General features: G+C 37.8%; 1 protein-coding gene across 1 annotated transcript in view; it reads left to right on the forward strand.

Moving 5' to 3' along the window:
• The window catches only part of HtrA2 (HTRA2-related serine protease), a 66,792-nt gene that overhangs the window by 33,345 nt on the left and 18,846 nt on the right, over positions 1 to 14,601 (forward strand). Inside the window, exons 3-4 of the mRNA XM_090371961.1 lie at positions 1,450 to 1,674; positions 3,508 to 3,622. Of these exons, the coding sequence (XP_090228087.1) occupies positions 1,450 to 1,674; positions 3,508 to 3,622 (340 nt within the window). The remainder of the gene's footprint in view (positions 1 to 1,449; positions 1,675 to 3,507; positions 3,623 to 14,601) is intronic.

The raw sequence follows: 14,601 nt of genomic DNA on the forward strand, positions 1-14,601 counted from the left end.
ATTTCAGTCCTTTTAAAACTCAGTTCTGTCTTATATCTCAACAAAAAGGATTCTTCTGCTCCTATAGTTATCTTCAATGACACTCTGATTTCTAGACAAGGACGCATATCTCTAACAGGGATTACCCTGGCTTGTAGTAGTAGTAGTGGCATGTGATGCAAGAAAGCAAGTGTATGAGCTTATGCAGCATCAGCCAAAAAAAAAAAAAAAATCACGCCATTGCCTCCAAATACCTGTCCATATTCCTTCAACTTCCATAAAATGTAAGTTGAAGGAATATTTCCTGAAAGCTACATTCTACAGAAATTCAAGTCTACAGCAGCAACAAGTATCTTCTTTCATCTTTTCAGCCTTCAATCCATGCATGGTACTAAGTATTATAGGTTCTAATACCTCTCATGCTTGGGGTTTCATAAAATAAATAAATATATATATATATATATATAGAGGGAAAAAAAATACTGCCCCTATAATTGGTTTTTAATTTTGGTTATTGACTTCATTCTTGTGGTAATCTGTCATTAAAGAGATGGTAGATGATATGAGTATTAATAGTGGCATATGATGCAAGGAAGCACACTTATATGACATCCATCATAAAAATAACTATCCCCATAATTTGTCCATCCCCTGTATTAATTTGTCTAATCCTTGAATTTATTCAAATACCCACCACCACAATCAATAACTTTTGGCTGAAAAAAAAAAAATTTTGTGCAGCTATCCTGCAACCATCCTTTTTAAATTTGTCCCCTTATATGTGTTGTCTGAGAAAGTAAGAATGCTGTTGGCATTTAGTTTATTCAGTCCATTTAAATCCTTAAACAGATCAATTAGGTCTCCTAATTGATCTGGAAACTAGGCATCCTGCAGTTTACAGAACTAAAGTCTTTCTTTGTAAGAGTACTTACTCTTTTGTGCCTCTTACTAATCTTTTGCTCTTCTGAATCCATTCCAAAAAAAAAAAAAATAGCCTACTGCTAGTAGAAAATTGATTCTTGCATTTAATATGGAATGACTATTACAGATTTCAAAACTATGACTTATCTCATATACTGTTCAGATGAGGAATCCTTATTCATAAATCACTTTAAAAAAATTTTTTTAGTAAAATCTTCTAAATAATAAGTCCATAAATTCTTCCATCAGGTAGCTTCCTGCTCGCACTACACTTCCATATTATATTTTTTAATACAAAATTATATTATTAAATATTGTACAGTTTACTGCAGCTAACATAATACATTCATTTCACTGTGTAACAGTGTGGCCTTATACTTTGTAGATATTGTAATCCAGATTCTAAATATTGTAGACATGTGGAGGACAACTTAAAAAAAGTTGAACTGTCTAGTACGTAATAATAATAAATACAAGCTAAAAAAAAATTCTTTATAAATAACTCATTTAAGTACTGTCTTAAATTTTCATCTGAATTTTTTGTTTTAGAAAAACTTGCCAGTTCTGACTTTGGGAGAATCAAATTCTGTACGTCCAGGTGAATTTGTTGTTGCTGTTGGTAATCCTCTAACATTGAGCCATACTATTACAGCCGGTGTGATTAGCTCTGTACATAGAGCCAGCCAGGAGTTAGGACTTCGTAGAAAAATGGAATATATCCAAACTGATGCTGCCATCAATGTAGGGAATTCTGGTGGACCTCTAGTTAACTTGGTATGTACTTTGTAGTCCATTCACATAAAGGTTGTAATAATGTATTATATAAACAGTATTACAATAATTACATTAATATAACTAAGTTACTGAAATTATCAAGTTATTCTTATGGGGGGAGGTGGGAAGATAGGAGCGGAAAAGAACTTACATTTGACCATTAATTACATTATAATTGTAAAAATCAGGAGGATTGGAATGAGGTACTCTTGATTCTTACCAAAATTACAGAAAAGGAATTGTTGTGAATAACTTAAAGCCGTTTACAGTAAGGAAAGCATAGTGAATAATCTGAGAAAATATCAGAAACTTTTTTGATGTTTTATTAGGTTATTTTGGTTATTACAAAATTTTTTTGTGTATTAATATTAAATATGCACAATGCCAATGATTGAGCACCATTATCAACATCTAGGTCCAGGGAAATGACATGTGGATTGCCATGATTTGCCAGAGTCAGCCAATGGCATCCTATAGTTTTAGTGGTGGATGTGTAGTGAAAAAAGCAAACTATCATTTTCATGGTAGATAGGAACAAGAATTTTTCTTGACAAATGTGATGAACACACATATTCTTGATTTGCTACTCAATACTAACACAATGTAACAACAGTACAGCAAAAATTCAATTAGTTTAGAAAATTTCAGTAAAACTTATTAAACTGCAATTAGACTAACAGGGAGAAGAGATAATCTGAATTATAGAATCTAATTTTAAGTATATAAATATTTCCTGGTCATAGTTCATAAAACAGAGCAGTCCTTGAGGCTGTCACAGACATTCTCTCAGGTATGACAAGCTGGGCTTGCTACCTGGGAGTCTAAAATGCTGATGGAACTGATATTCGAGTTTCACTCATGTCAGGTGGACCCAATTTCCGTGACAGCCAAATTCTCCGCTTGCATCTTCGTAATGGTGGAGCTGTTAGTAACCCTGCGTATATCCCCCCATGTGCAAGTCCTGAAGTACGGTACCCAGTATACTGGAGGTGACCAGCCAGGTGTGAACCAACGTAAGCAAGGGTCGAGGTGTGGCATCCACACCATATAGAGAAATGCCACAACTGTGTTACCAGACAATACTAGGGGGTAGATGACGCTCTTGCAACATGCTCCATCTATCTCTTATATAATGCAGTAGGATTGATCTTTTGAGGTTTTATGATGGACATTATGGCAAGATCCAATCAAAATTTCAAGCGCACAGCTCTAAAATGGTGTTTGCAGGCCAGCTACTAAATAGTCGACTGGACCGAACCTATTGGTAATTCTCTAGAAAGTTTCGAAATCAACTAGTGTATAATCTTGCTACCTCTACTCTGTCGGATAGTGACTGGAGGGAGTCCGAGTAGCAGGTATGTGAGAGGCATTGTTGAAAGCTACGTCAAGGAGCTGGGTATGTTCTTGCTGAGTCTATGCCATATCCAAAAATTTCATTACTTCATATGTCCTCCCCAACTTTTCTTACTACTGAATACATTATGAACTATCAAACTAATAGAACAAACTTATCTGCAAAAAGAACTAAACCTCCCAAACACTTCCTTGTTCATTTCGCATATATATATATATGTGGTCTCAGTTCCAGTCTCAATGATGTCCATTTCTACTTAGTCTGCCAAACCCGATGTACTTTTAACTTTATATCAGTTTTTCATATATGCATGGAGACTTGGAGAAAAAAAAAAAAAAGGTAATACAAATTTATTTTGTAGTGAGTATTTCATACCTTATTATTCATGGGCTATTATCACTACTTATTTAATTTCAAATTTGAATTATTTGTAATTGATTTTAGTTTACTGCCTTAATATTATTGAAAAATACTTCTAGGATGGCGAGGTTATAGGCATTAATACAATGAAAGTGACAGAAGGGATATCATTTGCGATACCATCAGATTTTGCAAAGGATTTCCTAAAAAGAACTGCAACACTTCATAAAGCAGGTGAGTAAATGCTTATTCAGAATTTATTTTTAGCTAACAAGCAAGTTAATTATGAGGGCTGATTTTTTAAAAAAAAAAAAAAAAAAAGATTGAGACTCATTTTACTACACAATGTTGTAGAATGATTATTAACAAAAACTATATGTACGTTTAAACCTATCAGATATCTTCAACATAATCTGCTGCACTAGATCAACTGTATTTAGATGATATAAGTGATTAAAAGATGGAACCAGCACAGAACATGACCCCATCCCAGGATATCTGTCAACGTCAGTAACTGATGTGATTCTTGGTACAGGATCTGCTATTATCCTTGAAGACAGGCAAATTACAATCAGAAAATGAATGAGGCCTTGGGTATAAATTTATGGGAGCACAAAGCAGTTTGAAAGAACGTATAGGAATGACAAATGTTTATTCATGTTGGGTCTCTTGACTCCTTACTCCTAAACAAAGATAAATTAGATTTGACAAAACACCAATCAGCTTTAGAAAAATGAATTTTTAAGCAGAATAATGAATCATGAATTTTGATTCAGAATAATGAATTTTTAAGCAGAAGAATGGAGAATCCTGGAATTGCCACTGCAACACTGAATCAAAACAGCAAAGTTTGCAGCACAAGCATATCAAATTTCCACCTCTAAAGAAGACATGGTTCATGAAATCTGCAGGCAAGCATATAATCATCACCTTTTCAATGTGAAAGAAATTATTTACATTCATACTATGGAAAAATGCTGTACTTGGTCTCTAAACAATATTATAGTGGAATTCTAAAGAAAGTGGAACAGAAAAGACCATATTTGAAAATGTCCTGATGGCTGCTGCAGCACAGCCTCACACATTCTCAATTTTTGAGGAAACACTACATGAGTTAAACATGAGCCAACAAAAAATATTTTTTGCCATACCTCAGCAATGAAAATATGTGATTCTGGAGGAAATAAATGTGCCGATTCCAAACATCACCATAAAAAGTCTATCACATCTACATCAAAAGATATACCAACATTTAATGTTAAAATAAAGGGATATATATGCATAATTCAAGTTTGTAATACAAGTGTAAAAAAATATACGTTTCCTATAACTCATTTAACTTTGGAAAATATATCATAAATCATAGTGAAATAGTTATATTTCAATAATATATAATCAGCACACCTGTAATTGTCCTTAAAAACAGAACAATTTACTACTAAGGGATTTTCTCTTGTATTCCTGCTTACTCTCTCTCTCACAGGGAGCCAGCAGTAATCTCCCATCGTTACAGGATCCCAACAACCTTGGTACCACTTTTTCATTGTGAAAATATCTTGATGAAACTGCTCCCCTTGTTCATCACTCACATCTCCCAGATCTTGGGGGAAAATTCAAGATGGGAATGAAGAAAATGAATTTTCAACAACATTCGACAGCCCATGTTTTTGTAGCACTTGAGTAAATCAGACACCAAGATTTCATAGTTTTCTTCTTTCCTATTACCCAAAAAACCATGTACTACCACCTTAAATGATCACCAAGCTGCCAATTCAACCTTCTTTAACTGGGTTTCAAACACATCGTCTTACAGGAGTTTCCTAATTTGGGATCCTACGGAAGTGCCTTCCTTAAGTTTGGCATATGTTAAATTAGGAAACACACTTCTCAGGTATGGCAATCTGTTACATTCTTTATCTAGTCCCTTCATGAAATTTTCATCAATCCAAATTTGATGTGTTGGGGTGGAAGAAGAGCCTTATTTGATTGCACTAAAGAATACATTTTACATTACATTTTCCTGGTATGAACTCATCCCAATGTTGCACAACATAATGCTCTTCTGTTACATGGCTGTCCCACAAACAAAAAATAACATTTTGTGAAATCCCCTGCAAACCAATAACCTTAAGATCACAGCATAATTATGTTCCAACCGTAATCCTGGTATTTTATAGCATGTAGAATCTTAGACATCCTTTCATGACTTTAAGTCCAATTGAATGAAACAGAAACTTTGTTTCAAGGATAGATGTACAATCCTGAGAACATATCACGATCAGTTAATATTTGGTAAACCTTGGCACAGCCTACAAAAATCCTCACAGAAACGCTAAGTGTGCTCTCTTCAAATTTTAAATTGTTGCATTGGAATTTGAACCTAAGAACTATAGGTAGAAGTCTGATTATATTTATCACAAGAAAACCGAGGCCAGAATCAATTGCTAAAATTAAGAGAATTAGCTTATATCTGTTAAAATAAATCAGTGTGTCATACATTACTGGCTAGATTATGCGAAATTGGCATATTTTGGTAAAACATAACTCCCTCTATATTTAATTTAATAACTGTGATGTAATGTGAAACTGTCATGGTGATTTTCGAAATCTATGGTTAAAAACAGCATTTAAGTTCTTGGAGGTAAAAATTGCATTGGCTAGTGTTATCATCCTATTGCTCTGACTAGCTGTCTGTCTAAAATCCTGGAGAGAATGGATAATTTGTTTAATATTGTATTTAGACTCAAATGACCTTCTCTCCAACATTCAGTTCACCTTCTGAAGGAACTGGTCCTCTCTGGACCATCTTATTAGACTGGAAAACATCCAGGATGCTTTACTCAAATGTGAACATCTTGTGCCTGTATTCTTTGATATGAAGAAAGTGCAGATGACACAGCTTGGAGATTTGGCATCTTAAAAGATTTGCATAGCCTCACTCTTGGAGGGCATCTCCTCATTTTTATTAAAAACTTTTTAGCTAATCGGTCTTTCCAATTCATAATAACTGCAATGTAATACACCAACCGTTTGTGACTGAAAAATTTTTTTAAGATAAAATAAGACAGGATAAAATTTTGTTGTAAAAATAAAATACACTGACAACTGTAGAGTTAAAAGCAATAAAATGATAGATAAAATTAAAATATATGAAATATTACAAATTAAAAGTGATAAAACAACCGTAGCTTTCAAAGGCAACTGCCTCCTTTATTAACAGTAAAACTTGACTGCCACGGCATATCCTTAAATAACATCAGCAGGATCGCAGCTCACAGCATGGGCATTATCCTCCACACATGCATGGAGACCAGAAATGGCTTGGGAGTGTGACAGGCAGAACCATTCATCCCCTCCAAGAATTACGGTTTCAAAGAGGGAATGAATATGGACTCCTCTATCTCTGTTCATGGTAATATGTTCCTAGGAACAAATTTTCAAGCTCTCGAGCCATTTCTGGTTCCAGTCTGGGCAGACTGGGTCAAAAATTCTTACTGGAGAAAACAAATAGAATGTATCGGAGGTCAGAGTGTAATATTGAAAATCACCCCTGCATCCGGCCCACCAGGGTTTCCCTGGTAAGGTCTTATGGCCAGTCTGCCCCCTGGTTCCAATACCTAGGCAAATGATCAATGATGACAGCATTGCCTGGAGAAATTTGGTGGTTCTCTTCCCAGAAGTGTTCAGTGATGTGAATAATGCTATCAATAGAGATAGGACAATATGTATTCATCCCCTCTTTGATGCCGTAATTCTTGGACAAGATGAATGGGTTCTGGTCTCCATGTGTGGAGGATAATGCCCATGCTCCTACAGTAACATGCTTAGCTGTTTTCCTGCTGATGTTATTTAAAGATGTGCTGTGACAGTCATGTTATACTGTTGATAAAGGAGACTTAGCCCTTGAAAGCTACTGTTTTTATCACTTTTAATTTGTAATATTTCGTATATTTTAATTTTATCTATTATTTCATATATTTTACTTTTACAACGAAATTTTATCATGTCTTATTATTATATTAATTATTATTTTAATAAAGTTTCAGTCATAGACGGGTGGTGTTATTCCATTGCAGTTATTATGTGTCAGAACTTTCCCAATCCCACAGGCCTATTTGAAGAATCGGTCTTTCCAAGTTCGTGTAGGATCGTCACTGTCTTGTCCCTTTTGCCAAGAGGAGGGAGTACTGCAAGGATCAATATTAAGTATCACTCTTTTCTCCATCAAAGTGTAAATTCTATCACAGAACAACTTCCTCCATCTGTAAACAGTGCCCTCTGTGTTGATGACTTTGGAATATTTTCTCAGTCCTGCAACATGAGGGTTATTGAAAGACAACTACAAGCCATTTATCACCTTAATTCTTGGACACTTGCTAATGGATTCAGGTTCTCGCTGCAGAAGACCATTTGTGTACACTTTTGTCATAAGCATTGTCTTCAGCCTGAACCTAAATTAAGGTTTGGACAAAATGCTAGTCCAGTAGTGTCAGAGACAAAATTCTTGGAACTTGTATTTGATAAAAAGTTGACCCTTTCTGGAATATATCTGTGAGCTCCGTACAAAGTGTACAAGAGGACTAAATATTCTTAATTTTCGCTCATCTATGTGTTGGGGGGAGACGGATATACCTTACTACGCATCTACCATGCCCTTGTACAGTCCAAACTAGACTACAGGTCCGAGGTCAGCCAGAGACAGTGTACAGTGTACTTCGATGGCTGGATCCTATCTATCATCAAGCTATCCATATCATTACTTTTTTTTTATATGAAAACTCCAAACACGAGAGTTATTAGAACCTATAGTACTTAGTACCATGCTTGGGTTTGAGGTTGAGAAGACGAAAGAAGATATTTGTTGACTTTAGACTTGAACTTCGGTGGACTGTAATTTTCAGGAAATACGTACAAAGGAAGGTTGTTCCAGAAAACAGCAGTTGAATGAATAAACGAGGAAGATGAAAAGTTGGTTCTGTGAGTTTGAAGTTGGACAGTAAATGGATGTTGGCTGATCGCGGCACGTGTTCGGACTGTTTTGAAAGAGAGAGTGGGAATTATAGAAGCCAATTCAGAAGAACAGTGCCCATGGAAGTATCTGTAGAAAAGGCATGCAGCAGAAACAGTACGTCTATGAGACAGCAAGTGGACAGACTCTGTTAGAGATAAATCATTAATTAACCTAACTGCTCTCTTCTGAATGGAATCAAGAAGCCTGAGAGAGGTTTTGGTGGCACCACCCCAGATGTGGGAACAATATTCCATGGCAGGGCGGATTTGCAATTTGTACAGAATGACCAGCTGTTTGGAAGAAAAGTAATGCCGAGAGCAAAAGAGAAAACCAAGTTTTTTAGATGCAGAAGAAGAAGAAGCAATATTTGTAATGTGCTTGTGCCAACAGAGATTAGAAGTCAGGGTAATCACCAAAAGTGATATATCATTTTGCCTAGAAATCCGAGTGTCACCAAAGATAAGCATAGGAGCAGAAGAATCCTTTTTGTGAGATATAAGCCAAGACAGAGTTTTAGAAGGATTGAAATCAACTAAGTTGTCTTTGCCCACTGGAGGATTACCTGGAGATTGGCATTTAACAAACTGGTAGGAGATATTTGAGAAGTTGAAGCTGATTGACCAGAGCAAGGTTTCTCAAAATGGAAAGTAGAATGCAATGTGCTATCATCGGCAAAACTATGGATAGGATTTCCAGTCAATAGAAGAAGGTCATTAATATACAAGAGGAAAAGAGTAGGAGAAAGAACTGAACCTTGGGGGACACCAGCATTAGGGGAGAAGTTAGAAGACAGAGAGCCATCTATCATCACCCTCAGTGAACGATCAGAGAAAAGACTGGATAACCAATTACAAAAAACAGTTGGCAAACCATAAGATGGAAGCTTGTTTAGGAGACCTTTATGCCAAACACGATCGAAAGCCTTTGAGATGTCAGGAGCAACTGCTTGTGTTTCACCAAACTTTTCCATTGAATTTGTCCATAAATGGGTAACATAAGCCAGAATATCACCAGTGGATCGACACTGACTGAATACATACTGGCGATTGTTGATCAGGTGGAAAGTTTCTAGGTAGTTTAAGAGTTGGCAGTTAATTGATTTCTCCATTACTTTAGAAAGAGTAGAAGTAATTGCAATGGGATGATAATTGGATGGGAGGGATTTGTCACCCTTTTTAGGAACTGGCTGGATATGAGCAAATTTCCAAGCAGAAGGAAAAACACCTTTGGAATAAGAAAGTGAAAAAAGGCGGAAAAGAACAGGAGTAAGTTCAGGAGCACATGTTTTGAGGACAAGTGGGGAACAACCATCAGGACCTGGAGCTTTCTTATCATCAGCTTGGGGGGAGACAAAGACCAATAGATTGACAGTAGCCACTGGCAGAGGTGAAAGAGATTCTTGCACTGCTTCTATTAGAATGAGCAGAAGCCTGAAAAACAAGATGCATGGTATTTCAGAGACTGCTGGGAGCCATTGTGGTACAAGTAAACACATGGGTTGTGTTAGGGTAGCTAAGAATAGAAACAGGTGCAGGTATACTTGCGTGTACACCAATGCTAGGAGTTTAGTAAATAAATTTGATGAATTTGAGGTATTGCTCAAAACATCGAAGGCAGATATTGTTGGGATATCAGAGACGTGGTGTCACACAGATATAAGGGATGCGGAACTGCAATTTGGGGAGTACAACGTCTACAGAAAGGATAGACAGGATAGGAAGGGGGGAGGTGTTATGCTATTAGTTAAGAAACACATAAAAACCAAGGAAGTGAAGCCAGTCGACATCGCTGGACAGTGCAGTGTTGAGTCAGTTTGGTGTGACATAAGCATTGGGAGATCAAAATTGAGAGTAGGAGTGTGCTATAGGCCTAATGACTCTGATGAGTATAATAAGGAACTGTACAGGGAAATAGAGTGGGCCAGTAAATCAGAGTGTCTTATAATGGGAGATTTTAATTTCCCAGATATTGACTGGAATTTGGGGGCTGGATACTCACACACTAGCAGGGCTTTTGTGGATTTATTGGATGATTGTTTTCTACATCAGCATGTTCGGGAGGCAACTAGAGGGAGTAATACTCTTGATTTGATTATCAGCAGTGATTCTTCATGCATTAAGAATCTGCAGATAAACGAACCACTAGGTGGCAGTGATCACAGTGTGCTGAAGTGGGATTTACTCAAAGAGGTAACTACCATTAGGGGTAAAGGGAAGGGTTATTGCTTCCGTAAAGGCGACTACGATGGACTGAGACAGTATTTAAATTCTATACAGTGGGACCAACTGATGATGTTACCAACAGCAAATTCAAAATGGGAAGCATTCAAAGAACTTATCTTGGAAGCTACTAGGCTTTACATACCAACTAAGAAATATTGTTCAAGGTTTAGGCCAAAATGGATGTCAGATGAACTAATGAGGCATATGGCAGAGAAGAAAAATGCATGGGATACTTACAAATTAACACATGACACAGAAGCCTATGATAGATACAAGTTGATATGCAACCAAGTTACAAAGGAGGTTAGGCAGGCAAAGGCAGATTACGAGAAATCCTTGGCAAGGGATGCAAAGAAAAACAGCAAAGAGTTCTTTACTTATGTAAACTCTAGAAGGAAAGGGATGAATCAGATTGGTCCACTTGATATTGATGGGTCAAGTGTTGATGATCCTGCTCAGGTGGCTAACAAACTAAATGAATATTTTGCATCGACATTCACACATGAGGAGTTATTCAGCGAGGGGAATGCCAGAGGTGTATTCAACTCTAGCAGTAAGTTACAGAATCTTGAAATAACTGGGAGTAAAGTGGAGGAGAAACTGTTGAAGATAAACACAAGAAAGGCACCCGGGGTGGATGGGATCTATCCAGTTATATTAAAGGAGGCAGCAAAGGAAGTAAGCAAACCCTTAGCCATAATTATGAGAGCTTCCTTGGACTCAGGGGAGGTACCCATAGACTGGAAATGTGCAAATGTGACCCCAATTCACAAAGGAGGATCAAAGGCTGACACAAGTAATTATAGACCTGTGAGCTTGACTTCTGTTCCAGGAAAATTAATGGAGGCACTGGTTAAAGACGCACTGCAGGATCATTTAGACAAGACTTCAGTTATAGCTCAGACACAGCATGGTTTTGTTAAGGGGAAGTCTTGCCTGACCAACTTGATTGGATACTATGATGCAGTCACAAAAGAACTGGATGCAGGGAATAACTTTGATATTATATACTTGGATCTTAGAAAGGCTTTTGATACTGTTGCACATGGAAGACTGCTACACAAATTGGAGCAGTGTGACATTGGAGGCAAATTGCTGCTATGGATAAAGGGGTGGTTGAGGGGGAGAAGACAGAGAGTGGTAATCAATGGACACTGCTCATCGTGGACTGATGTTATTAGTGGAGTCCCTCAGGGCTCAGTGTTGGGTCCATTATTGTTTTCTGTATTTATAAATGATATTGATGATGGTATATCGGGATTAATGTCCAAGTTTGCAGACGATACAAAGGTTGGCAGGGTTGTCAAGGACACTACTGACACTATGCTTCTGCAACAGGATCTGGAAAGGTTGAGCAGATGGGCTGAGAGGTGGCAAATGAAGTTTAACATTGACAAATGTAAAGTACTACACATGGGAAACAGCAACCCCAGAGCAACGTATCAACTCTATGGTACAACACTGACAGTGGTAGAGAATGAAAGGGACTTGGGGGTGGTTGTGCAGGCAGATATGAAGTTCCCTGAGCAGTGCAGACGGGCTGCAAGAGTAGCTCATGGAGTATTGTCAATGATATACAGGAATTTTTCCAGCAGGGATAAGGAGGTGATTATTCCATTGTATAAGGCGATGGTCAGGCCACACCTAGAGTACTGTATACAGGTCTGGAGGCCTCATTTCAAGAAGGATGTAGAGCTGCTGGAACGAGTACAGAGAAGGGCAACAAGATTAGTGAATGGAACAAAGGGGTGCTCTTACGAAGAAAGGCTTAAGTTTTGCAAATTACAGTGTCTGGAGACTAGGCACCAGCGAGGTGATCTGATAGAGGTGTATAAAGCCTTGAATGGTTTAAGCATGCTCAATGCTGATGGGATTCTTCCTCTAGCTCAGAATAATCACCTGAGAGGGCATAAATTCAAATTGAGGAAAGACAGATGTAGGATAGACGTGCGGAAATTTGCCTTTAGCCAGCGAGTGGTTGGTTGGTGGAACAGACTTCCATCCCTTGTGGTGGAGGTTGATAGCCTAAATAAGTTTAAGGCTCAGCTGGACAGGTATTTTGAACGAACAGAGGGGTGAAGTGGAAGTGGTTTTTTTTTTTTTTTTTTTGGCTGATGCTGCATAAGCTTGCTTTCTTGCATCAAATGCCTCTACTAATGCTAATGCTAATCAAGATTTGTCAAAATCCTTCTGACATCCTTTTGACGGAAGACCACAGGAGGCATTGAATTTAGTGTGTTGGAAATGGTGGGAGGTATTTAACCAAGATCATTAATATAGGAGTTGGAAGAAAAATGGAATGCTAGCAGGTCAGCTTTATCCTTGGCTGAAGTGAAAACAGAACCAACTGGTTTTAACAGGTGGGAGCAGAGATGGGCAAAAGTTGTGGCCAATAGCTTTTGCAAGAGACCAGAATGCTCGGCTACCATTAGGGCAAGAAGCAAGTTTTCTACTCTTAGCCTGTTCAAAATCTAGTTTAGACTGATTAATAAGTGCTTTACAATTGTTGCGAGCTTTGATGTAGGCAGAAAATGAAACTGAAGATTTGGAAACAAGCCAATTATGATATGCAACGTTCTTCTCTTAGCACATTTATTGGAAAACCAAGGTTTAGATAAGGACGAGATTTTAAAGTGGAGTGTGGGATAAAGGATTCCATTCCTACAAGAATAATTTCACTGACACGATCTGAGCAAACATTGACATCAGAAGTTTTGAAACAGTAATCTGAGCAAGGAAAAGAAATCTCACAGGTCATCCCATTTTGCATTCTTGTAATGCCAAACAACATGAGGTTGGGAATAGTCATGAGATAAAGGCTCCATTGGAGAAGAGACGATCACCAAGTTATGATCTGAGGTGCCTAAATGACCACTCACTTTGACCGTGTACTTAGAAAGGTTGTTTGTGAGAAAAAGATCAAGTGTGTTGGCTGTATGGTTAGGATTGTCCGGTATTCTTGTAGATAAATGAACAATCTGTGCAAGGTCATTAGTAATTGCAAAAGCCTCAGCATCTCAACCAGCTGCGTTGGTGTGGCTAGAAAACGGAAGCCAGCTATAGTTGTGAACATTAAACTCACCAAGGAAAATTACCTCACTGTTAGGAAAGTTGGAGTGGAGAAAGTCAAGTTGCAGAGAGGAAGTCAAAGAGCTCCAAGTGATTAGTGGAGTTGCGAGAATGGTAGAGACAACAGATGAATTTGACACAATGAGGTAGAGAGATTTTAAGCCAGAGAAGATCAAAGAGAAGGTTCCAAATTACCAAGTCTCTGACAGGGAATATCGGAACGGACATATGCACGAGTACCGCCTTTGAGGCGGAAGAAATCATACAGTGAATAATTTGGGCAACTGAGATGAGCAGTGGTTGAATCAACTGATAACTGAGATTCTGTCAGAAAAAGTACATGAGGTTTGGCAGACTGAAAGTGAAAATGGACATCGTTGAGATTAGAATCGAGACCACGTATATTTGTGAAATGAACTAGGAGGTGCTTGAGAGGTGTAGATCCTTTCGCAGATAAGCTTACTCTATTAGTTTGACAATTTATGGTGTATTCAATAATAAGAAAAAGTGGGCGGGGACATGCTGTATGAAGTAATGAAATTTTTGGCTATGGCATACACATGGTAAGAATATACCCAGATCCTTGACATAACGTGGCCTTGACAATGCTCCCTGCATACACACTACTCGGACTCCCTCCAGTCACTATCTGACAGAGTAGAGGTAGCAAGATTATACACTAGCTGATCCAGAAGCATCCTAAAGAGTTGCCAATAGGTTTAGTCCGGTGTACTAACTAGCGGCTGGCCTGCGAATATTGTTTTAGAGCTGTACCTTCGAAATGTAAGGAAGTTTGGATCTTACCATGATGTTCATCATAACCTCAAAAGTCATCAGTCATACTGCATGATAGAAGAGATGGGGAAGGGTTGACCGGAACTTAGCTCTGGAGACTAAACATGGGTTCCACC

This window comes from Mastigoproctus giganteus, chromosome 4 (assembly GCF_048544385.1).
Source record: "Mastigoproctus giganteus isolate SK-2022 chromosome 4, ASM4854438v1, whole genome shotgun sequence".
NCBI lineage: Eukaryota > Metazoa > Arthropoda > Arachnida > Uropygi > Thelyphonidae > Mastigoproctus > Mastigoproctus giganteus.